At 37.4% G+C, this 26700-nt stretch overlaps 2 protein-coding genes across 4 annotated transcripts in view; one reads left to right on the forward strand and one right to left on the reverse strand.

Annotated features, from left to right (window-relative positions):
* The window catches only part of IPMK (inositol polyphosphate multikinase), a 64929-nt gene extending 59001 nt beyond the window's left edge, over positions 1–5928 (reverse strand). For both annotated transcript variants that reach the window (XM_058696365.1, XM_058696364.1), the window contains exon 1: positions 5607–5928. In XM_058696365.1, the coding sequence (XP_058552348.1) occupies positions 5607–5796 (190 nt within the window). In that variant the 5' untranslated portion in view covers positions 5797–5928. The remainder of the gene's footprint in view (positions 1–5606) is intronic.
* A 1280-nt stretch (positions 5929–7208) lies between these two features.
* CISD1 (CDGSH iron sulfur domain 1) lies at positions 7209–25829 on the forward strand. 2 transcript variants are annotated; one of them, XM_058696366.1, is made up of 4 exons: positions 7209–7463; positions 12246–12340; positions 13750–13955; positions 22568–25829. In XM_058696366.1, the coding sequence occupies exons 1-4, from the start codon at positions 7240–7242 to the stop codon at positions 22655–22657; spliced, it is 615 nt and encodes a 204-aa protein (XP_058552349.1). In that variant the 5' UTR covers positions 7209–7239; the 3' UTR covers positions 22658–25829. The 2 variants fall into 2 exon arrangements, with proteins under 2 accessions (XP_058552349.1, XP_058552350.1); XM_058696367.1 differs by lacking the exon at positions 12246–12340 and having other exon boundaries at positions 7230–7441.
* The last annotated feature ends 871 nt before the right edge of the window (positions 25830–26700 follow it).

Genomic DNA, 26700 nt, shown 5'->3' on the forward strand with positions numbered 1-26700 from the left:
GAAAAGGCCAGGAAGCAGTAACACTCCAATGGCACCCAGATCTTGGTTTCCAAATACGATTTCTCACTGAAAATGAACCAGGGCCCCTGAGAGAAATTGCTAGTTCTAGAACTGGGAAGGGAAAGTAGGAGATGAGTCTAAAATAACTTGTGACATAAAGAAAGGAAGTGCTCCCACTAACCAAATATGGAACAATTTGAACAGCAAAATAAATACGTTCTATAAAGGGTCATGACACTTTATAAAATAAGAATCCATGGGTCCAAACTGACAGTATAAATGACAGGGGAACCTGGGTGGCTCAGTCGGTTAAGTGTCCAACGCTTGATTTCAGCTCAGGTCATGATTTCACAGTTCATGAAATCCAGACCTATGCTGGGCTTTGCACTCAGAGCACAGAGGCTGCTTGGTTGGGATTCTCTCTCTCTTTCTCCCTGCACCCTCAATTCCTTCCACATGAGCCCTCTCTCTCAAGATAGTAAACAAACTTAGAAAAAAAAGGACATACATATACAGGAGTAAAGGGAGGGCTATTTCTCAGACTGCTGTTAAAATAGGAGTGATAGAATTGGGAAGAAAAAAAAAATCACAATTTTTCAACTCTCAGAGTAAAGATTGCTTCAGGCAAGAATCATCCATAAATGCCAAATCTAGGGCTAGAATATGATGAACATCTGGATATATCATGATCTCAAAGTGTCTCTTCACAAACAGCTTATTAGTTGCAAAGGGAAAAATATTAACTACATACTGGAGAAGCCAGACCACAACTGGACAGGATGATCAAAATTAATATTACTAATAATGGGCAGATGCACACTATGAGCCCCCAGATGTGATACCTTAAGGAGAACACACTTGTATAATGCTCAAATCAGAAATGCATCACCTGAATCTCATCCTGACAACCCATCAGAAATTCAAATTAAAGAACATTTCATAAAATAACTAGCCTGTACTCATAAAGAATGACAATGTCATAAAAGACAAAGGCTGAGGAATTGTTATAAATTAAAGGAGTCTAAGAGACAGGACAACTAAATGCAATAAATGATCTTGAACTAAATCCTGGACTGAGAAAAACAAATACGATAAATGTGATAAAAGGCATTGGAACAGTTGCCAAAATTAGATTATGGACTACAGGTAACAAATTAGATAAAACGCTGTATCACTGTTAAATTTCCCATATTTGATAAACATGCTATGGTTACAGAAATACACACTGAAGTATACTCCTAGAAAACACACACTGTTATCCAAAGGATACAAAAATACTGATTCAAAGGGGCACATGCACCCCAATGTTTGTAGCATCACCATCAACAATAGCCACATTATGGAAAGAGCCCAAGTGTCCATCAACTGATGAATGGATAAAGATGTGGTATCTACATACAATAGAATACTACTCAGTGATCAAAAAGAATGAAATCTTGCCATTTGCAAAAGCATGGATGCAACTACAGTGTATTATGCAAAGCTAAATAGATCAGTCGGAGAAAGATAAATATAGGATTTCACTCATATGTGGCATTTAAGAAACAAAACAGATGAACATAGGGGAAGGGAAATAAAAACAAGATAAAAACAGAGAGCCACAAGAGACTTAAATACAGAGAACAAACTGAGGGTTGCTGGATGGGTGTTAGGTGGAGAGATGGGCTAAATGAGTGATGGGCATTAAGGAGGACACTTACTGGGATGAGCACTGGTGTTCTATGTAAGTGATGAATAACTAAATTCTACTCCTGAAACCATTACCACACTATATGTTAACTAGCTTGGATTTAAATAAAATTTAAAAAAAGAAATAAAAACAAAAATAAAGAAAATACACACTGAAGTACTGCTGTGTAAAAGGGGCAAGATATATGCAACCTATTCTCAAATAGTTCCCCCAAAATAATGGGCATAAAGAGAGAAATTCCACAAAATGTTAAGTTCTCTGTATTGTTCTTGCAACTTTTCTCTAAGTCTGAAAGTATTTTAAGTCAATTAGTTTCAGGGCATATCTAATAAAATAGACCATAAACCAAAATAAATAACATCACTTTAAATTCTTTTACCTATAGACTACCTCATTTCTATATCCTTAGTTGGATCAAGAAACAAATACCAGATTTCAAATATTTGTTTGAAAGTTTAAGGACCTTTGAAAGAAATTAATGGTACATGTTATATGTCAAAACAAAATGAAGATTTCATGCTAACTTTGGTGAGCTCTGGGAGTTTAAATTGATCGCATTTACACTTTTGTGAAACCTCCCTATAGAAAATGTTGCACGATGTATAACATACACTATACTATAATGTACAAAATGCTTAATACATATTTATAATAGCAAAAATATAGTGAAAATATAAAAATCCACCACTAGAGGAATAGTTAAATTATGAAATACTGTAGAACACAATAGTTTTCTAAAAGAATGAAGTATATTATATATAAGCATATAATGAGGTGTATTTTTAAAAAATGAAGTGTATTATAAGTACAAAAATATGGATATACTACATAATACAGAATTAAAACAAAAAGTTGCTGATACATGTTTTCGTACAAAAAATCAGAGTTGTATTAATGTTCTTATGTATGTGCCCAGAAACAAAAACCTCAAAGGATACAGGAGGAATAGTTACCAGTGACTACCTCTGGAAGATGGAGAGGAGGGGAAAGGGTACAATTATGCTGTTTGAATTTTTTTTCCGAAAAGATCATGTACTACTTTAACAATTAAAACACACACACACACACACACACACAACTTTGTATTGTTAGAAATGACTGAAATGTTCTTCAATGAAATATGATTCATGAAATCTTATTTCATCGAAAAATATAAAATATAACTGATAACAAAACTATAACATATTCTTATTACTCAACTGTAACAAAATCTATTTTTGTGTTCAAGTGCCTTTGTGCAATTGGTTCCATGTTCTTAATTTTTAATTTAACAAAGCCAACAACTCCTTTTTGGAGATAGGTTTATCAATCCTAAACTGATAAACCTTTACTTAATGACAGTAACAAAAATTTTAAAAAGCAAAACAAATATCCACACAATGTCTTTAAGAAAGTTTATTCTGAGAATTTCAGTTGACAGGCAAACTGAAGTATGATCTACACAACGTACTTTACAACTATAAGTGATTTATGATAGTAGAGAGACACTCTTGAACTTTGAATTACTGACTATCTTGTTATCCATTTTATGAACAGGGAAGATTATCATCCTCAGGTGTCCTTCCACTAACAATATATGTTAGGTTGTGTACATAATTGAGAATTAAATACAACAAAATATTTATTAGGTTGTTAGTACAGTATGTTTGAAGCTACCCCTCGTCAAGAGAACCTTACAAAATTGAAAAAAAAAAGCTTATTTTACATTGAATGCAACAATAAATAAAATTAACAATTATTTAGAATCTCAACTACTTTAATTAGGTAATTTGGGTGACAAATTAACTCTCTCAGCCACTGTTTTGAAAGGTGGCTTAAAGTCACATTTAGAGTACATTTGTAATTAGTGAACAGGCAACAGGCTCACTATTACATACTTTGATAAGCAATGGTTACAATCTCAAATGACAATCACCATTGAGACTGTGTTTATGTTGGGATTTTTTGTTTATCCATATACTCTGTTGCACATGAGCCGATCTCTAGGGACCCTGAGGGAAACAATTATTTTTTTCAGCTTCTAAAACATTATTAGGAATATTATCATTACAATTCATTAAAATAAATCAATAAGTATGTAATATAAGCCTATTAACACTAATTCCATAATTACTCTCAAACTCTCATTACCAGAAGAGACACACACAAGAATGCATTGTTTCCTTCCATTTAGGCTAAGCATCTTGAGAACTGTATTTGTTTCCTTACCTGTGTGTACTAAAAAAAAAAAAACTGTCATTTTTCACCCTTTCAACATTTCCCAATTCTTTTTAAAGTCTTATTTTATTTTTATTTTTTTATATTTTATGTTAGAGAGAGAGGAAAAGGGAGGGGAGGGGAGAGGGAGAGAGAAAATCTTAAGCAGGCTCCTCACTCAGCAAAGAGTCCAACACTGGCCTCATCCCACCACCCTGGGATCATGCCCTGAGCAGAAACCAACAGATGCTCAAACGGACTGAGCCACCCAGTCACCCCTCAACATTTCTCAATTTAATCTCTAATACAAGACTATGAGGATAAACATATTTGGTCTCTAACTTCAAGGAACGCACAATTCAGGGGAGAAAGGCATGCAATCTACAGGATATGATCATTAATGCTTAACTTTCAACAAGAGAAAAGAAAGGTTAGGTAAAGATAAAAGCAGGAAGAAATGTTGCTCTTTGAGAAATAACATACATACATTCAAAAGAGTACTCATCCATTTTCAAATACCCTTGTTGAGTTGTTAATCTGTAAGAACAATACACAGTGGAAAAATACAGTACTGAGGCAGGACCCCTGGTTTCCCAATTCTAACACAGGGTAGCTTGTGTGCCTTCAGGCTTGTCACATAACCAGGGTTGGTCTCAGTTATCTCATCTAAAAAGGTCAGTATTATCTTACCAGCCTAAACCCGAATCATTTTACTAGCATAAACCAAAGTACCTAGTGGTTTCCAAGTCTAAGACCCCCACTACTCACATTCTCATATATCAGATTCCCCAAGTAATCATGGCACAGAGTACCAGTGTGAGTAAGCTAGGTGAATTATGGTTCCTAAATTGAACTTTTACATCACCAAGAGAATAAATTATGATAGGTCCTGTATTGTACTTCGAATGTGGTAGGCTCACAAAATGCGTTACACAGGCCATGACATAGTCTTAAAAAGATAATCAAGAATAACTGAATGTCTATAACTGTGTACCATTCTAGTACTACAGCAGGGTTTATTTCCTACCCTGAATTCGAGTTTCTGCACTACCGGAACCACGCCTCCTGAGAACCAGGGGATAGCAGAAAAACCTCTCTGCGGGGCAGGGAGAAAGATCCCGGGTAAGTCAAGACAAGCGTTCCCAAACAGTCAGTCAGTCAGTCAATCAATTAATGAAATAAGCCATATATTTTTTCTTGCCCTCAATGAATCAATGAAATAAGCCCTGTATTTTTTCTTTCCCTCCAGCTATGCAGCTGCACAAAGAAGAGAAGCACCAGATTAGCATCATCTGCATTTCATTCCTTTTCTTGTGCAATAGCTACCCGCCTATAATAAACAGACCTTGTGCGCAGGGGAGAATTTACTTCCCCGTCCAGTGAAAATGAAGTTCCTTTTTTCCCCCCCCACTAACAACGCCGTCTCCAACCAACATCCACCCTCCTGAAGAGACCAGGCACTCCTCTCCCCGCCACCTCCTGCCGCTAGTCTGACGCCCCCAACCCTAGAAATCGCCCCCCTTTCGAGTCCTTGCTGCAAGGGTCGCGAGGAGAGCTCTGGGTGACAGCGGAAGAAGCCGGCGGGGGGGGGGGGGGGGGGTAGGTGATCGCCCAGACCGCAGGGAGTCCAGCCCTGCCGGTGAGCGCCAAGCTGCCTCTGCCGGCCGGGGGTTCGCGGAGGCGGAAGGGGAGCGGCGAGCCCCGCGCTACCCACACTTACCCACTTTGTCCTTTCCGTACATGTGCCCGGCCACCTGATGCGAGAGGGGCACGCAACCATTGAGGAAGCGGAGCCTGCCGCCTGCCGGCTTCGGGATGCCCTCGGGGGGGGGCTCGCTCACGGGTGGGGTCCGCATTTCTGGGGGGCCAGGAGCCTCGAGTCGGAGGGGGGATGGCGGCTCCGTTGCCATAACACAGAGCCGAAGCGGTAGCTGCAGCGAGAGCAGGAAAAAAATAGGGCGGAGGGAGGGGGAGCCGGAGAACCCGGGGGTCGCTCAGGCTTGGCCGCGAGGAGGCCCGGGGGTTCCCGCGGCTAGTGCCCGTTGAGGCCCGGGAAGGGGGCCCATGACGCCGCGGAGGCGCAGGCGCTCCCCTGCCCAACTCTCGGCGGAGCGCAGCTCCTGACTCCCGCTGCTCTGCAGCTGCGGCCACAGTTACCGCCGCAGCCCTGGAGACGGAACCGAGACGAGGAGAGGTGGCGGCGGCGCCCCGCGCTCCCAGGGGCCCTGACGGCGACGGCAGCCCCACCTCCAGCGTTCCCGCCCCCTCCCGCCGTCCTCCAGTCCCCTCAGCTGCCGCGCGCGTCAGCGCCGCCTGCACAGCCGCCGCAGCCGCGAGCTTCCGACTGCGCGACCCGCGGCTGCCGCTGCTACTGAGCATGCCCAGAGGCTGCCCGACGGGACCCCCCGCAGCGGGGCGGGAGCTCGGCGCCACCCGGGAGAGCTGATGGATACCGGGTGGGGCGAGCGCGTTCCAGGTCTTTCTCACACACACTCCTCAGCTGGCGTTACAATGCCAGCGGAGCTGTTGTACCTTCATTCAGTCAGTGGGAGTTTCAGCGCTTATTGGGGTCCAGCTCAAGACGCCAGAGGCTCCCAATGATGAAGAGCAATCAGTCAAGTGTTGAGAGTTGGGAGGCAGTAGTTGTGCCAAGTATGGCTTCGGAGGCTACAATCAGCTCCCTCCAACTCCCACCCTGCATAGAGACAATAGGAGTTATAAACAGGCAGCTTCTTTAAAAACGTATCTCCAAAACATCCATTGAGTCAATTCCAACCCCCCTAAACTGCTTTTATAAAAAATATTTTTTAACCGACACTAATTTCAGACTGTAGAAGATAGAGAATAATCTTGGGGGGAGGGGGGCAGTACATTTTTCTGCAGAAATAAGCCGCTCCCCCCCCCCCCACTCAACCCTTAGCTCAGGTTCCAAGGTTCCCAGAGATAATTGACTCAAAAGCATTAGAAAGTGATGCACGCCAGGAGTGAGGTTTTGAAATAGCACTCCACAATTGATACCTGTGTGTCTGCCACTGGCATTTTCTACTTAGACTGGACCTGGTCTTGCAGGTGCAGAACTGAGCAAGAAAACTGTGGATAAGATCTTAGATACCTGATTATGGCAAGTGTTATTACAGCACCTGTCCTTTGCCCAGAGAAACCCGCACACCTGGAAGAGACTAAACGTCTGGCCTAGCTTGTCTATTCTCAAAGCCCTGCCCCCAGGCTCCAGGACTCCGCCCCTTAGGGTTGCGCACACTCAGTTGCTACCTCTCTAAGTCTCTTCCTGCTCCCCAGTATTGGGGCTGTCAAAATCCCGACTGAAGACTTAAGGCCGGGACGCAGCTCCGCGCATGCTCATCATCAGCCAGGGTGGCAATACACACGTGCTTACGGCCAGCCGCGGCGCCTGCGCCGTAGCGGCCTGGAGTTGGTGCACGCAGGACGTTTCTCGCACCTTGACTCCTGCCCTCCGTGGGAGCCTGTTTGTGCTTAGTGTCCTGTGCATACGCCTTGCAAGCGACGGCGCCATGAGTCTGTCTTCCAGCGTACGAGGTGAAGTGGGACCTGGGAACGGGTGAGGCTGGAGGCCTGCGCACCGATTGCAGCTTCCTCAACTCCTGTCTGGGCTGTTACCGCTGCCATGCGAGCCCGCGAGTCCTGTAACCTTGAGATGTAGAAGGGCAAGGGCTGGGCGGGCCTGCGAGCTTCCTGGGCAAGACCGGGAAAGGGGGCGATGTCAGGGTAAGGATTGGTTATCTCTCCAGGCATGGGGTCCACGGAGGCATCTACCCGTCTGGACCAAGTATTCCTAAACTAGCCAAACCCTAAAACCTAATGGTCCCGCCGCTAGCTTTTTTTTCTTATTCTCCCATGAGACACTTCTGTGTTAAGTCACAGGGCCTGGAAAAGAGGAAAGGTTAAAAAAAAAAAAAATCGGTTCCCCCTTCTCAGGTTTAAATCACCGTCAGACTGTCGATTTCCTGCATGCCTGAAGCAATGTTTGAGTAATCACATCCCAGTTTTGCATATTTCTTTTTTTTTGTTTTTGAGGAAAGAAAACCAATCCGAGTTCAGTTTTCCCAGTTTTTTTGTTTTTGTAATTATAGCCCTCTGGCATCTGGCACTCAACATCAGCAGTAGTCCAGGAGAGAGGATTGAAAACGGAGTTCTTTGAGTTTTCAGCTTTCTCAGCCATGCTTTCCTTGTGCTAGTCTAGCTTTGGAAACATAGGTCCAATTAAAATTAAGAGACTTTTCTAGCAGTCGATTAATGTAGACCTTCACATTGTAATAATCCTTAGTGGTGGTATAACTGTTAATATAATACTGTGTGCACCAGCTACGTGATACACGCGATCTCTCTGCCCAGGTATAAAATGCCATGTCTCATAGTTTGGTTGTCTGTAACAGTAGTTAAGTAAAGGTAAAGAGATTGTCCAGAAGTTAATTTAAAAGAGCCCTATTGATTCATTTAGTAAATATTGGGCATCTAGAGTCAATGCCAGGTTCTGTAAAGGCTCCTTGTTAACTTGAGACCTAATTTTGTAATCCACTCTTTAAGTTGGAGAATTCCACTTCTGTTGCCAAAAGTTACCTGGCAACCTGGCAGAGTTACGGTGGATAACCCATGACATTTTTAAGTTAGTAATGAAGTATGTAGGAGGTGATTATTTGCAAAAATTGTTTCAAAGGATGCTCATCTTGAGAGTCCTTTAAATAGAGGCACCTTGGTGCATTTAAAATAGGGATTTTTGTTTTTGATTTAAAAAAAACCCAAACCTGTATTTTCTCAGGAATAAGACTGTTGTGTAAAATAAGATACTTGTGTGACTTAAGCCACTGATAATTCTATAGGAAGACAGTTTGCACTTACGTGATATAGGCTGGAAGGTTCCAACATGGGTTTTTAAAATGTGGAGTCATTTGGTGTAAATGGGCACTAAACCATTGAGATAGCATACTATTGAAATGTGAAGTAGGTGAACTCTAGGACTTCTTAACACTATCTGCAGGCTAGTCTTTCTTGGAATCAAGACAAGTTTGTGGTTGCTTTTTTTTAATCTAACCATAGGGGAATCCAAAGGTGACTTTCCCATTAACTTTCCCTTCTCTAAGGGACAGGAAATTGCTTGGTGAAGAGGGTGATCAGCTTAAACTTGAAGTACTCAACTTTGTTAGAAGTAACTACTTTTTATTTCACCTAAAAACATAAAGGCTGTTAGGAGGACTGCCAAAAGACACAAAACCTTTGTAAAACTCTTTAACCAGCACCTTCTTACTTCCTCAAATGTAGTATAGTAATTTGGCAAGGTAGGGACAGATAATGTCTTAGGAATCCACCTTGTAATGTTTAGATTTCATTTTTTTCTGAATTTTTAAACCACACTAAAAAAATCTGCATTTTTGAGTTTGGGGAAGATGAATTAAGATACTTGTTTTCAACTAAATAGGTTAATAATTATAAAGGGCTTAGAAAAGTATTTAGCGAGGTAAGCTGTTTTTAAGTATATGTTAAATAAAAAATAAAAAGATGTGTCTATGCATGCAGAATTCTCCTTTATATTCAGAAGAAAAATAATGGGTGGTGGGTTATAAATAAAATTAATGGGGATCAGGCCAGGACATGAATCTGGGAGAGGCAGTGAAGATAAGTGGAATTAAAATCCTAAGATCCCATGCAGTGAGATGATTCTTAATACCCATTTGGTGAATGATACCAGCCTTTTTTTTTTCCTTATTGAGGCATAATCAACATACATATACCGAACTTATTTTTTATTTGATACCAGATACTAGTTTGTTATAGTCACTACTATGGAGTCCCCAGTCTAGTGACTCCTCCTCATACCCAGTATATGACTTTTAGGAAGTTTACTAAATGTCTTGCTCCTTGATACCTCCAAAACTCATTGAATCTGCTCCTTCAGGTTATAAACAATAAACAAATATTGGGGTTGTTGGGGTCTATAGATGAAATAGGACTGGTAGTGAGTTGATACTTGGTGGAGCTGGGTGAGGGTACATAGGAGTTCATTATAGTAATCCCTGTATATATGTCTGAAATGTTCCATAATACAGGTTTATATTTAATCTGAAATGTTTAAATCCCACACTTTGATACAGTAGTTAAGATGAGGCCAAAGATAAGTCATTTGGTATAAGAGCAATGTGATGGTAAGATGGACAGATGGAGTTGCAAATTCAAATTAATAATTTATTATTTCTTTTTACCCAGCTAACATTGAACACCACCTGTGTGCCAGGCCTGAGAAAAAAACATTACCAGGCACACCCTACCAATCTGGGGAAGAGACCTAGGGAGGCAAAGATTTAAACACAGCTCCCCTTCCCCTCTCCCAAGAAGAAAAGAACATTCTGATTCTGTGGCAGTTGACACTGGGCAAGAGAGGACCATTTTGGACAGAAAAGAGGTTAAAGGAACAGAAAGGGTGAGATTTCTAAGTTAAAGCAAAATTATTCCCACAGTAGAGAAAAGCTGAGGAATGGGTTATAAACAAAGGATTTGGAGACAAGTTTATGTTTTCTCAATCTCTGAATAATGCTGAAAGAAAACCAGTATTATGTTATACAATCCAGGGTTATACAGTAGTAAACCAAGGGAAGAGTAAGAATGGGAGGGATTATATAGAAAGGTATTTTCTGCATTTTGTTCTTTATATTGGCCTATCAGTTGTATTTCTTTGTGTACATAGAAAGCACTGTTAAGCAAAATTGGGCAGAGTGGAGTTTGATCTAACTGTAGAAATACTGTTACCTGTAGAGAGCTATCTATAGAGAAGGGAAGTGAGGATAAAATCCAAAGAGGCAGAAGTAGTGCTCAAGATAAAGAGTGTCTGAGAGGTGCAACTGAAATGTCTTTAAAAATTGAGTCTTGGTAAAATCTCTTTTTGCCTCTGAGATTGTGTTTATTCTTAATAGAAGATACCTGCTACCAAGAACTAAGTATCACTTGGGTTTTATTGTTTTTATTTGTTTACTATCTTGGGTTTTCAATTCTTTCTCTATTCTAATTATTGACTTTTAAATCCATTGTCATTCTTGACTATCTCTACATTGTTTCCTTTTCCTTCTTTTCTCTAGAGTTGCCAGTGGCATCCACAGCTTTTTGCCAGGAAAAAAACTGATTCAGGCTGCAATAAGGAAATGATAAAACAAATTTCTTATTCTGGAAACTTTTCCATTTGTCTCTAATGAGACAAATTAGAGAATTAGGATTTGTGAAGAGGGGAAAGGGAAATTCTTAAGAATTTATCTGGCTCTATGATTCTGAAAAATCAATTGGAGCAAACGCAAAGCCATTTTCCTAGCACACATGGTACTGTGACATTTATATAGGGTCAAAAGTGACCCTTGTTAAGGGGTAGGGTTACAGTGCATGTTTTGATTCCCCATGGGGCAGCTACTTTTCAGTAATATCTAGAGTCAGTTCCCATTTCTTTCATTTTCTATTGCCTCTTTTCTGTGTCAGTTATTCTGTCATTTATTCCACTGTCAAAAATTCCAGGGAGGTAAAGTTTTAAAAGAAAAGTCACCATTTGGATTCAGTGGCTAATATTGGATTCAGAGGAAAGAGACTACAAGAATGTTTTCATGGTTAAAGATTCTTTTAACCTATCATTAGCTTCAGACAGAAATTCCTATAGGACTCCCTCTTTATGTCGAGACAAATTAATCTTAACCAATTTTAGTTGTTCCTTGGATCTCAGGCCTTTTTGTAATATGTCAGCACCATTAAAATAAATCGTTAGTGATTACTTCATAATTCACCTAAAAAGTAAGGTGTAACTAAGATCAACAGTATCTAGGGAGTTGTGTTATTTTATTCTTTTGGGATATTTCCTCCTTTTAAGTTTATACTAATGATAAAATTTAGCCAACATAATTGAGCATATACCAAGCAAAGGAATATTTTACCCCATTTTGTGATAGGTACATTAGCTGTTCAGAGTGACTTTCCATTAGCTTAGAAGTGCATTGCTACAGCTCCTGACATAGAGAATACTTTCTCAAGAGAGTTCCATGGTAAATAATACCATGGTTGTTCCTTCCCATTACAGTTTTGTAAGAATGAGCTTGCTCCAATTTAATGTAGGGCACTATTAGGAATGGTGATTAATCATATAAGAAATTTGACTCTAGTGCAAGTAAGCCATACAGTTAATTATTCATTATATGTTTTTATTTGGCCTTGGAATATGTTTTTTGTACTTATCTCTCTAGGGCTTTATTCGATAGTCTGGGAATTTATTTGAGATACTGTAAAGATCTGACTCAGGAAGTGCTGGGAAGCAGTCCAGTGTGTTTACCCTGACCCCTGTTCAACTTCTTCCTTGCAGTCCACTCCATGCTGGGAATAGACAACTCTCCTCTGAGGCTGAGGCTAACCAGACTATGCAGAGCTTTCTTCTCTCCAGCGTTCTGTGGAATTGGGGTAGTTAAGTGCTTGGGTTTCTAAGGGCTCCTTGAAGGCAACATGAAAACATGGCCTGTTAGTCAAGCAAATAATTGAGTAGAAAAATGTCATTAAATTTAAAATGAAGTTTGTAGAGAATTCAAATCCTTATACACTGGTGGATAATGGAAATTTAGAATATATTAAGTGAGAATATTATATTCTCTGTAATTAGAGACTAATTATATTCATCTTTTATATGAAATTAATACATTCTGATTTTTATTCTAATGAGAAAGCACTTTGAAATTTAAAAACAAACACTTTTGAATGACTTTGAAGCCCAGAATCCTACTGGATATATTTCTTTGAATGTTTAGTGTTAAGGGGTGGTTTTGTTTTATTTGTCCTTTATTTGTTTTTTCTTCAGATACCAGTTATGTTTTGTTTCATTTGTCCTTTTTTTCCTTCAGATACCAGTTCTGTTTTACATTAAAAAAATTTTTATGATGTTTATTTTATTTTTGAGAGAGAGAGACAGAGAGTGAGGGGGGAGGGGCAGAGAGAAAGGGAGACACAGAATCTGAAGCAGGCTCTAGGCTCTGAGCCATCAGCACAGAGCCCAGTACAGGGCTGGAACTCACAGACCAGGAGATCATGACCTGAGCAGAAGTCAGATACTTAACTGACTGAGCCACCCAGGCACCCCTATTTTACATTTTAAAATCACTAAAGGACCTACTATTTAAATGAACTCTGATTAGTCATTTTATTAACATAATCACCTCCTGATTTTTTGGGGGAGGGGAGTCTTTGTAATCTGAATTTTTTTTTTAACATTTATTTATTTTGAGAGACAGAGAGAGGCAGAGCATGAGCAGGGGAGGTGGAGAGAGAGAGAGAGATACAAAATCTGAAGCAGGCTCCAGGCTCTGAGCCATTTGTCAGCACAGAGCCCAACGCGGGGCTTGAACTCACGAACTGCAAGACCATGACCTGAGCTGAAGTCACACACTCAACCACTGAGCTACCCAGGCACCCCGTCATCTGAATTTTTTAATGTATCAGGGTTTGTTTGTCTGTTTTTAAGCAATAGGTATCTACAGGCTTACGTGTATTTTAAATCTATTTATGAACAGTTTAAAAATTATTAAGCATGGTTTTTCCTTGTCCATCTATAAAATAATCTTTAAGTTTCCTTCTACCTTGATTTAGCCATCAGCATTCAATAGAAAATACACAATTACCTCAGTAAAGGCTGGGGAAAGTCTTAACAAGAACTATTACACCAATGTGTTGTGATCATTTTGTTAACAGTAAAAACCTTTGATTATTGGGATGCTTAACTCAAAAACTGGATTTCCTGAATATTCATGTTAGTAAAAATACACATTATTAGCATATATTTTGGTTTTGATAATTATTCCTGTTTTCCTTCCTTACTCTAGTTGAATGGATCGCAGCAGTTACTATTGCTGCTGGTACAGCTGCGATTGGTTATCTAGCTTACAAAAGATTTTATGTTAAAGATCATCGCAACAAATCTATGGTAAACCTTCACATCCAGAAAGACAACCCCAAGATAGTACATGCTTTTGACATGGAGGATTTGGGAGATAAAGCTGTGTACTGCCGTTGTTGGAGGTCCAAAAAGGTGAGGATAAACAAGTCCTTTATATTAGTGCCATCTTTAATGTTGCATTTCTTTTTAAACTATTTTATCAAACATATATCACCAGATATTGTTAGGATGTCCCCCCCGCCCTGTTTTTAAGTAATCTCTGTGCCCAACATGGGGCTTGAACTCACAACCCTGAAATCAAGAGTCCCATGCTCTGCTGACTGAGCCAGCCAGGTATCCCTTTTCCTTTTCTTTCTTTCTTTCTTTTTTAATGTTTATTTATTTTTGAGAGAGAGAGAGAAACAGAGCCTGAGTGGAGTTGGGGGACAGAAAGAGAGGGAGACACAGAATCCGAAGCAGGCTCCAGGCTCTGAGCTGACAGCACAGAGCCTGACACAGGGCTTGAACTCATGAACCACAAGATCATGACCTGAGCCAAAGTCGGATGCTTAACCAACTGAGCCACCCAGGTACCCCTCTTTCTTTTTTTTTTTAATGCATCTTATTCTTCTCTGTTTTCCATGTACTCTTCAGGAATATATTTCCTAGAACATATAACTACTGTGCAATAAAATTCTATTTTCCCTTATTGAGGTCAGGTGAATGTAACTGTATTCTTGGCCAAGAAGAGAGAAGAAACCCTTTATTTATTCTTAGGATTTCCTCCCCACATGGATCTTTACCTCCACTATACCAGGAAAGAGAGTATGCGGCCTAAAACATTAAAGAGGCACAGAAAAAGTAAATTATTTTCTTGAGCTTTCAAGCTCATGGACTCTAGGATAAGTTTTTAAAAATTCAAGAGACACTTGGAAACTGCCCTTGAAAATTCTTATCTGGGGGCACCTTGGTGGTTCAGTGGATTATCAAGCATCCAACTTTGGCTCAGGTCATGATCTCGTGGTTTGTGAGTTCGAGCTGCACATCGGGCTCCATGCTGACAGCTTGGAGCCTGGAACCTGCTTCGGATTCTGTGTCTCTGTCTCTCTCTGCCCTTCCTCTGCCTGTGTGCGTTCTCTCTCTCTCTCTCTCTCTCTCTCAAAAATAGGTAAATATTTAAAAAATAAAAGACAAAGAAAATTTCTTATCTGGTAAATACATTTGCCCTGTATCTAAGCTTGCTTTTCTTTTTTTTTTTTTTTTAAGATTTTATTGTTTTAAAGTAGTCTCTCCACCCAATATGGGGCTTGAACTTACAACCCCGAGATGAAGAGTCACATGCTCTACGGACTGGTGCCTTTAAGCTGTAGCTCCTATACTTAAATATTGAACAGGACTTTTTAAAATCTTATTTCCTTTTGTGTTAATTACATTTCACCAGGCTTCCATTTGGAACTATCATCTATAATACCTGTAGCTGTTAGGCAGCTTTTAGACAGTGATGCCAGCTAGTGACCTAAAGATAGTAAAATGCTTTCCTAAGGTCATCTTGAAAAGCTTCATATATTGAATGACTTCAGAATTTCTGATATATTCTGAGAAATATGGTGAAAAAATACTGTATGTACTGCCACTATTAGCATTTAAATTAAACAGATTTCACTAAAGATAACCCTATAACGCATAAGAAAATAGACAATAAAAAATGATATATCTGTTTCGGAAAGCACTTCTCAGGAACTACCTTTTCCCACAGTGGAAAGCCATTACACAATTAAGGAAGAAGTCCCGTACTAAGTACTGGAAAATGTATTCTAACTCCCTCCCCCAATACAATGATACTGTATAATCCAGTGACACAGTACTTAGATAATGTCATTGTATCTGAAAACTGTTTGATGAATATATGGAATGTGCACCAAAAATTAATAGTCCCACTGCAAGTTGTACCTTAAAAAGAACACTGTTCATTTGGTGTGTGGGATTATTTATAAGTACTAGTAGGGTCTCTAGAAAATAACACTCAATAATAATCTATAGACTGCACCTGGTTTGTTTTTTTTAAATTATGCTCATACTAGGTTTTATTCTGTTACTCACCAGAATATAAAAACAGTATCTTTAGAAACTCAGGAATTTATAAGTCAGAGTGTGGTCGTTCTTTAGTCAGTGATCATTTAGTGTCTTCTATATATGCATGGGAAAAGTTAAATAGTAAAATAGCAGGTATCATAGATGTGTACAGTAGACTCACAGGTGATTTAAGTGGAAGAAAGAGCTTACACTGGGCTAGAATTTTCTGGGAAGGCATAGTGATAAACATGGGAGTTAAATTGCCCCTGGAAAGATTGGTGGTATTTGAATAAACTAGCAAGTTTGGGGAACTCTTTCTCAGAATCTGTAGGAAAGGACTCAAGTGATCAAAGCTGAGATCAATGTAGAATCTAGTCTGGTCCTTGCTCTCCTGAGTAACTGTGTAAGGAGTTTGTGCCTCCAGACATTGGGGAGCTTCTTGTCAGGAATTTAAAAGTCATGATACTTACACTGGGTGCTAGCTCTAGGAAAGGAGAAAAATGGGCAGATATTGGAAACATTTTGAGGGAAGGATCAGCCAAATGCACTGACTGATTTATATGGGAGATTGGGGGAGAAAAACAAACTTATTGAAATATCTAAACCTGTAGTATTAGAAGAGATGATGCTGTTAACAGAAATAAGAATTTAAGAAGAAAAGCTGATTTTCCAGGATGATGACAAGGAGTTCAGTTCCAAAGTGAATTTTGAGGTGACATTTGAATGGAAACGTCCAGCAGACAATCTGAAATGTGGGTCTAAGGCTGAGACATCAGAGTTCGAGATAGAGATCAGCAAAACTAAGCCAAGCATAAGAATGCCAGCAGATCCTTCATGCAGATGAAAATCAAGGGCTAAGTATGAAATCTTAGGGAATTATTTGCATTTTGGAAAGAGGAATAAGAGCCAAAAAGGAAAATGAAATCTGCCAGAGTTAGAAGAAAACTAAGAATATCATGGTTTCACAGTGGAAAATGGAAGGTTTCAAAGATTTGGCTGTGAATATCAGCTTGTGCAAAGACAACTAGGTGAATATTATAGTAAGAGTTGGGTTAAACAATTAGGCAATTGACCTTTTGGTGTCATTTCAATGGAATAATGCTAGAAGTCTGAGTGTATATCAGAATTTCAATAATATGACAGTGAATGGAAAGCAGGGGAAATACAATGACTGCCTGAGTGAACTCTAAAGCATAGATTTGGGGGGGGTCAAGTAAAAGATGTTTGCTTTGGTTTGGTTTTCCCAGAGGGTAAAGAAAAGGTCGGTAAAGCAAATAGGGACTTAAAAGGACTAAGACTGTAAGTATTTCAGGAAGAATCACAAATGGACACAGTGGTTTAAATGGTTTATTTATAAGCCTTTATAATTCAACAAAACATTCCAGGATTATTTTTTCATCATGCGGTTTAGAGTTTCTAGATGGTTAAACTAGAGGTGGTTATTCCCACAGGTAGACTTCAAGGAAAGGAATGCCAGACCAGTCATTTCCCCCCCTTTTTTTTAAAGCTTATCTTTTATACTGTTAGTGATCCCCTTTGCCTTTAGGATTTGTCAGTTATGAATTTTCACTGAATCTTAGAAACTTTTTATTCCCACAGAATCAATTAAGAATTTGCCTTTAATATTATTCATGTTAATGGATGTTCTTATTCTTCAGGTATCGTTGGAAACTCCCCATCTTCCTGAGGTACCTAAGGTTATCATAGGGGTGCCAACTCACACATTTACGTGTCAGTGCACAAAAGACTTGTAATTAATACCTTTGATTAGATGACTCTGTTGATTTCATTTTCAGTAATCTTTTCCTCATACAAACCAGTTGTGTTTATAATATGACAAAATTATACCTATCTCAAGAAAAGTTACATGTGATAGAAACTTTAATTCAATTCTAATTCATTCTTAATGTACAATCACTGGTAACCTATTGTGTGGGTCTAACATTTTTAGTGGTTTTTCCAGACCTCATGAATCAGATCTCTTAGCAGTGTGCAGAAATTACATTTTGCCTCATTAGTCTTCTCTTCCCCCCAGGATTGGTATGCCCTCTGCTGTTTGAGAAACTGGCCTCTTCATAGTATTTCACAAAAGGGCTATCCATATGTGACTTGAGAAAGAAAGGAGCCAATAGAGTAGAAACGATTAAAGTGACTGTAGGGAAGTATTATTTGAGACAGTGCCTTCTTGAAAGAGGGTGGAAGGAAATGAGAGTAAGAGTACAGAGGTGAAACTCAGGAAGGAAGGGAAAGCCTTATTTTCGAAATAAGGAAATGAGAGAACTTTGATGTCAGAGGGAAGAGTATGCAACCTAGTCTTGCTAATTCCCCCTCTCCCAGTTGTATTTTGGCCATCCAGGAGGCAGGAGAGGGTGAACAAGGACAGTAGAAGGATGCACACTAAGAAATGAAAAAAAGGAGGAAAGACATGCCAGTTACTATCGGAAGCTCAATTGAAATTGAAATGCAACTGAACATACTATATAGAATCATTTTGTTTCACTTACAACTTCATGATTTGAATTGGGTTTTTTTGTTAGTGGTGGGCTTGTTTTTGTTTTAGGGTATGTGTAATAGAAAGTCCATCCTATTAATGGTTTGGAGGTGGGTGCACTGAGCCCATTTCTTCATAGAAACAAAATTCTGAGTGTTGGTTACATAGCTTGTCCAAATCACATAAGGACAGTCTTATAAAATCTTAATTTCTCTTAACAATTTTACTGTTATATCTACTATCTAAAGTAAGTACCTAAAGTAAGTACCTAAGAATGGAATAAAATGTCATATTCTCTCAGTATCAGATCTTACTGCTTTTGTTTTCTTTCTCAACCAAAGCAAGACTATTTCTGAGAGCAGTTTATGATAGTGAGTCAATATAGCCCCAGGCAACCTCCTTGGGAAATAAAATCCAAACTCATTAAAAATACAAAGTTTGGAGAAGGAAGATAAATGTTTTTTTCTTTTAATTGTTGCAGAGAGAAGAGATATGGAGGAACATTTATTTATTATTTATCTTGAAAAACCCAAAAAACAGAAACATAATTTGAGATTGGGGAGATTGAAAAGAAACAAATCTTGTATATTTTACATAAGACTGATGATGTTGCTAGCTTTCCAAATCGGAAGCAAGAATCTCTAGTTTTATTTATCCTAATCATTTATTCTAGTCCCTTTTCTAAACCTTCTCTTCCCTAATTTTAAAAATAATTTGGGATTAGTTTTCTAATTTGGTTAACAAACATAATAGGATATTTTCTGGACATACAGGAAATTCAGCCAATTTAATTTACAAACTTTTCTCCAGGATTTGTTAAATAACAAACACTGGCATCTTTGATATTAGAATCACATATGAGCTAAACTTTTTTCCATCAATTATTTGATTCTTGAGGTTTTACTTTTATGTATTGATATATTGAGAATCATGAATTAATTTCAATAAGCATATTCCATTAATATGGACAATGTATTCTTAAGAGATTGCTAATCCAATCTTGAAGTAACTCATTTTGGTCCTTGGTTGAAAAAAAAAAATTTTTTTTTTGCTTTTTTCATTAACTTAAAATGAAAACTCTCTAATGAATAAATATAATCACATGAAGTTGGAAAGAGGATTCTGACTTAAGTCAGTAATTCCTGGGATTAGGTGATAAAGAAAGTACTATTAAAAGACATCTGTGTCTCTGAACAAAATGATTTTTAACGCTTAGTTTACACTTTAAAATCATAAAAAGCTTTATATATTATAAAAGCAGGAAAGTTTATTAAAGAAATAGGATCTACTATTTGCTGCTTTTTAAAGAAATACTTGTTTTTTTTTTCTTTTAAAACAGGAAACAGTCATATTTTAGTTTTTAGGCAGAACTAGATATTATATAAAAAGCATATTCTCATTTTAGATGTATGGCTTTCTTTCATTAGATTATCTTTGTATATTTCTCTATAGATTTCTCTCCCGTTCTTCTGGCATCTAGGCATGGTAGTTATCAGTGCCCACAGTGCTTTTTTTTCTCCCCGCCTTAAGCTGTGTGCCCAACATGGGGCTTCAACTCACAGCCCCAAGATCAAGAGCCACATGCTCCAGCTATTGAGCAAGCCAGGCACCCCGTCTCCTGTTCTTGAGTCTATATAGAGAGAAAAAAAATTTTTTTAAATAAGTTATTTTTCTAGTATTTAAGATGAGATTTAAAAAATACGCATTCTATTTCAGTAAGTTCTTTGAGGCTTTTTAATTGATAAATACTTCATTTTTCAGAAATACAATTTATACCATATATGTAAAACTACAGTAACATGTTTTGTGTGTGCTGTATATAAAAAATAGTGTCTTTTACAATGTAAACCTTTATTCTCACTGTAAAATCACCTGTGTTGATAACATACATCACTTTGAAATGCTGTTCTTTGCTACAGGGTACATTTTAGTTTGATTTTTTATGGATTGTTATGGCCTTTTTCCTCATCCATACCAAGAAAACAAGCTTAAGTTGATGTTTTTGCTATAAGGACTTGTTTTTAACACGAATATACTGTGTACCATATCTTACTGACCTAAAAGAAAGAAAGAAAGAGTGAAAGTTTTATATATGTTACATTGATGATGTCATCTACCCCAAAAATAGAATTTTTACTTGGAAATATTAGATATGCTGATACCTTAGGTTTTTCTGTAATTTTTAACTAATTTACTGCCTCTTGAAATTATATATAAATAGTAAAATTAAAATGGAATTTCCTTAACATCAATCAAATATTATTTTATTATTCGACGCTTCTAATGTCAGAGTTTAAGATTATATACCTTCACTGTCTGATTTCAGGTATCTAAAACTATACACCCTTCACTGTAATGAGGCAATTTTAGTCTTTTTTTTTTTTTAATGTTTGTTTATTTTTGGGAAAGAGAGAGACAGAGCGAGTGGGGTAGGGGCCTAGAGAGAGGGAGACAGAGACACAGAATCCGAAGCAGGCTTCAGGCTCTGAGCTGTCAGCACAGAGCCCAACACAGGGTTCAGACTCATGAACTGTGAGATCATGACCTGAGCCCAAGTCGGAGGCTTAACCCACTGAGCCACTCAGGTGCCCCGAGGCAATTTTAGTCTTAAAGCTAAGCCTCCTATTACTTTACTCTTCTAAATAGGCCTCTTCAATGCAATAGTGAACATTATACTAAATAGTGACACTTTAGATTCAGAGTGTAGGTACATTTAAGAAATCAAGAACAAAACCAAGATGCTAGCTATCATTGTTTATTGTGAAATGAAAATAAATGGTATAAATATAGGAGGAAACAAAAAATTCACTGGTGTAATTGGACCTTCTAAGTGTAAAAACCTGAGGAGACACCTAAAATATTGTTGAATTCCTATTTTTATCATTTAACAGTAGGAAAGATATATGGTACTTACAAAAACCATTGATAATATGTAGTATAAGTAGTTAAGTATGAAAATATACCTAATTATGATGACTTTTATAAAACCTATATGGAAGAAATAATGTTATCAGAGTATACATGAGACCTGAAGATGAAAATTATAAGAAAATCTAAATTGTACTTGGCAAAAGAAAATCCTCATTTGTCTGGAAGAGTAAATAGGTAACGTTTAATAAAGGTAGGTAGAGACTAAACAGGGAAGGTCTAACAAGAGTAATGTGAAGGAAACCTAGCCATATCAAATAGTGAAGCATATTTTTTAAACAGTTTTTATCCCAGCAGTGTAGGCAATGTAAAGCCTATAAATAGACATTTATGGGTAGAACTTACTTTGCTAAGATTATGAATAGAGGTATAACAATAAATGTACAGCCTCTAATACTGAAGCAACAGGATCTTAGAACAGCATTTTGTAAAGTGTGCTGTATAGAACACTAGGATAATGCATATCAAAGCTAAAAGTGTCCATGGTTTAGTCAGTCTCGGAAATTTTGAGTTAAAATAGTATTTTTTAATAGCAGGATTTCTTTTAAATAATAATGTATGCTACAAATCAGGAGAATTACCTGGTATGTTTTTAAAGCAGTGAAACCAAATCAGAACATCTTTCAGGACTTCTTTGGAGCATACTCTGAGAAGCACTGTTAAAAATTTACTTCTCTCACTTTTTCTCCCACTGGACCCCAAAATATTAGTTATATCTAAAATGTGAAATCATGGAGAGTAATGAAAATACCACATCTCTAAGAGAAAGATGTCTCCATGAAGTATGTTAAAAGGGGAAGTACTGGCATATGTGTATGAAAGTGAAGAAATTAATATGAAAAACTAAGCAAAATAATAAGGGTTGAGAAAAATTGCTACAAAGGTGATCAGAAAAGGGATAATAAATACACAAATTGATTTTAAACAAATGAACTTAGGCTCTTACAAATAAATGGGAAATGGACATAGTTCACTGGAAGGGAAATGTAACTGTAACTAGCTTATAAACATGAAAAAGGTATTCAGCATCCACAAATATCACAAATGGAAATGCAAATAATGATCTGTGTTATTATTCACAAGTTGATTTCTTCCTTCTACTTGGTATATATACTTGGTATATATAGGCTCTTTATAAGAACACCTAGATAAGGTAGTCTAGGAAAATCTTTTTAAGAGTTATCATGTTCTATATGAGACTTAAGCATCACCCCTACTCTACCAAATTAATACTGATGTTGCAATTAGACATTGACATTCTCTCTTTTCCTAGTTCCCATTCTGTGATGGATCTCACACAAAACACAATGAAGAGACTGGAGACAACGTGGGACCTCTGATCATTAAGAAAAAGGAAACTTAAATGAACAGTTTTGATGCTGCAAACCAACTAGTCATGATGTTACCTGATTGTTTAATTGGAATGGCTACCACTTCTGTCTATTTCACTTCCCCTGGGTTCTAGATGTGATACATTGCAAATTGCAGCTTTCATACTCACAGCATTTGCCTTACTTGTTGAACCATTGTGGTACACATTTGTTTAAACAAAAAAAGGAAAAAGTAAAAACGAACCTTATGGCCCATGGGTTATCTTGGTCTTGTAAGGATCTGTTTCTTTACGTTTAAAATAATTATATTAGAATATAGTTGTATGTTGAAGTTAATACATTAAATTATTCTCAGAATGATGTATATGTAGATTGTACTTTCAAAGAAAAATCATCACCTTTTAATATTACTTAGTTAACCTAGAAAGTAAATTGGGTGTGATTAAGCTATATTAATCTCTTAATATAGGAAAAACCTGTTACCTTGATTCTCTTCTTGACAGAGGTAATAAGAAAATATAGCTTTATGTTTTCATAGTTTTTAATCAAAATGAACTTTGAATGTTATTCTGCTTAATTATAAGTGGTCCAGGTCTAAAATGAAAGGGCACAGTAGCTTCTTTATTCATTTGCATGGATATTTAATTGACCCATTAAAGGAGCCGATACTGGAAATTTAGATCAAAGTGGTAATAGTCTTAAAGTAGTCATGAAGAAAGTTGTAAAATGTAATGCTCCAGAATTCTAGCCCAAGAAGTGTCAAGCACTTGAAGCGGGGACATTGAAGGAATTGGAACACATGATGTCCAGTCTCTTGAACACAAAGCTGCACATCCATGACAGAAATAGTAGTCACAAAGCTAGATCAAAAGGCACGAGAAGATTTATTTCCCACTCTTGATTCAGGCACATGCTAGTAAAGAAACTATTCGGGGAAGAAAAATAATTACATTTTCTTAAATTGTATGATTTTTAAAAGCAAAAAAATTTGAAGACAAGATCTTGTTTATATAATATTCTTTGAAGACTCAGATCATTGCATTCATTTAAAAAAATGCAAAAACTGAAAATACTAGGAGCAAAAAAATATGAAGACAGGAGTAGTAATACATGTATTTTTAAAGGAGATTAGTTCTTTGGGTTTTGTGAGTCAGAAGGAAAAATCAGGACAAGATATATACATAATACAGGCATACAATTGAAATTGACAAAGGTAATGAAAATATTCCCATCATTTCTTTTAGTATACATGAATTCTCAGTAGTAGTAGGTAACACGTTTCTACTTGATAAAATTCAGAATTACCTTGGAAATCACAGGAATCAACAAACCAACTATCAGCATTCCTATATTATGTAGGATCACTGATATTTTTTAATGTACAATTTTGTGTATTACAGCACATAAAGTTTATACCAAAATTGTGTATACTGGTTTTAAGCAGCTTATAGGACTTACTTAGACATGTCTTTAAGGCACATCTTCAATACAAAATCCAAAATACTACAAACTCTGATTCTACCTATAAGTTCCTTAAGGTGATTTTCTTTCCATGCCTCTTCCTCCTGTTTTAAGTAAGTACCAGTGGGTCTGCAAAAGAAGCACCATGCTTTTGTCAGACTGTGCTGACAGCTCAGAGCCTGGAGACTGCTTTGAATTCTGTGTCTTCCTCTCTTTCTCTCCCCACCCACCCCCCCAACCTTGTGCTGTCTCTCAAAAGTAAATAAACATTAATTTGTTTTTTTAATTTATTTTGAGAGCAGGTGAGAGAACAAAGCGGCAGGGAGAGAGAATCCCAGGCAGGCTCCACACTGTCAACACAGAGCCTGACAAGGAGCTCAAATCCATGAACCATTAGATCATGACCTGAGCCAAAATCAAGAATCAGAGGCTTAACCGACTGAGCCACCCAGGCACCCCAAGAATTGTCATGCTTTTAAATGTTAATTGTTTAAAAAGTAAGTCCATGAACTCGCAGTTTCTGATACAGGGACATCCTTTTAATAGACTAAACGGTTTCCTTAACTTTGAATTTGAAATTGCATTATCAGTCATGCACTTTTATGGCTAGTGGGAGAGAGGGGGAAGAAATTAGTGCCAATTCTCAAAACTTTTTCAAAGTGATAAGACTATGTGTATGTTTATGGTGAAATGAGAAGTGATCACCTAATTGAAATGCATATCTACTGTAGCATTTTGATCATCCAAAATATTTAGATAAATGTATTCCCAGGGTCATGTTAAAATTTTGGTACATGCTTTTGAGTTAGAATTCCTTTAGAACTTTCATGTTACTTAACCTAAAAAGATAAGTGGGTGTGGTTAAATTAATGTGATGTTTTTATACAAAAGTCCTTGTGTGCAAATACTGTTCTTATTTAAGCATGCTGAAGCTTCTGATTGCTTTTTCATTTGAGAAATCAGGCAAATAGGGTTCCTCCACACCACCACCATCTTTTTGTGTCTGTACATACATGTTCCAGTGATTTCCAAAATAGAAATTTGTGCGAGGTTGAGAGTTTTTAATGTTACAAAGAAATTTGTTTTGCAGTGACTTAAAGTGGCACTCATCTGTGCAACAGACATTTATTAAGCATCTTCCATAAACCATATAATTGAGAATGAACATTTTGGAGAATTAAAAGCTTACAGATAAGATTATATCATTTGTAACATAGGTTATATAATTATGAGAACTTATGTGTTGGGGTTTTCCTTCACAAATTGTAACAAGGTACAGTTGTGTATACCAAGACTTTATACTACAAAGTACATGGATTTATTTGATTTTTTTCATTAGTTATGAAGGATTTGGGTTTGGTTTGGTTTTAAGATAAACATTGATTTTGGTTCCTAATTGGCAACATGTTTAGTGCTTGTGTACTGTGAGAGTATGTTATCTACTGGTTGTTAGAAGCTATTCTTCACAAACTGATTTCAGGCAAAGCCACTCACCTCTCAGCCCCTAAAATGGTTGAACAAAATGGCGTTTTAGGCAATTTGTTTACAAATTCTAGGCCAAGCCTAAATTTTCAGCATCCACAAAGGAAAAAAAAAGGCTGATAGGTTATCAGTTTGAATTTAATTTTTATTATAAGATTATTCCCACTTTTGTGGTATTGAACTATCCTTTTATGAAATGTTGATGTAGTATTAGTTGCTTTAAATATCTTTAATTGGCAAAATAAAAAGTTGGCAGCCCTATATTGGTCCCCACTTTTTTTTTTTTAACTACTCCATGAAATCTAAAAGTCTGGGAACCACTAAGCCAAGGTCCTGAGACTTAACTCTTTTATTAAGGTATTAATACAGTTTTATTCATTTTGATACTTTGTATATTTGAATTTTTTTAATGTTTATTTATTTTTGAGAGAGTGAGACAGAGCGTGAGTGGGGGAGGGCAGAGAGAGAGGGAGACAGAATCCGAAACAGGATCCAGGCTCTGAGTTGTCCACCCAATGCAGGGCTCGAACTCACGAACCATGAGATCATGACCTGAGTCAAAGTCAGACGCTTAACTGACTGAGCCACCTATGTACCCCAATACTTCATATATTTGAAATTTTTCATATATGATGATTAGCACAATATTGAGGTTTTCTGCAAAGTTGTTAATGTATAAGAATACATTTTTATTTCTGTTCAAATGTACTATCATGGAATGGATCCAAACTGAGAGTTAAAACTATCCATCCTAATCCTTAAAGGATTAAATAAAATACACAACACAGAGATTTAGAAAGGATGATTGTTAATTGGGTTTATGCCTTTCCTAAGAAACATCTATATTTTTAGGGATTTAGGAAGTGTTTCATAAACAAAAGAATTGCATATGTTGACTAAAGTTGCCAGGAATTATGACAAAGGGGAAAGACTGGGAATAAGATTTTGATAAATTGAGGACTATCAATCTACCCTTAATGTAGATTAAGGGTATTAATATAGTGTTATCCCTAAGGTCTCTGAACAACAGAAAAGGCATTTCAACCTCAAACATGCAACAATAGAATACCAAGCTGAAAATGTCGGCTACACATTGTGTAAACTAGATGTTCTCTTTCAGTCATACCAGTTA

Source organism: Neofelis nebulosa, chromosome 13, assembly GCF_028018385.1.
Source record: "Neofelis nebulosa isolate mNeoNeb1 chromosome 13, mNeoNeb1.pri, whole genome shotgun sequence".
Taxonomy (NCBI): Eukaryota; Metazoa; Chordata; class Mammalia; order Carnivora; family Felidae; genus Neofelis; species Neofelis nebulosa.

Excerpts from the sequence above, each read along its gene's own strand:
- CISD1 (XM_058696366.1), top strand. The coding sequence starts at position 7,240 with ATGCTCATCATCAGCCAGGGTGGCAATACACACGTGCTTACGGCCAGC. Across the intron at positions 7,464-12,245 it reads GAAGTGGGACCTGGGAACGG|TCCACTCCATGCTGGGAATA; the intron begins GTGAGGCTGGAG and ends TCTTCCTTGCAG. Across the intron at positions 12,341-13,749 it reads CAGCGTTCTGTGGAATTGGG|TTGAATGGATCGCAGCAGTT; the intron begins GTAGTTAAGTGC and ends TCCTTACTCTAG.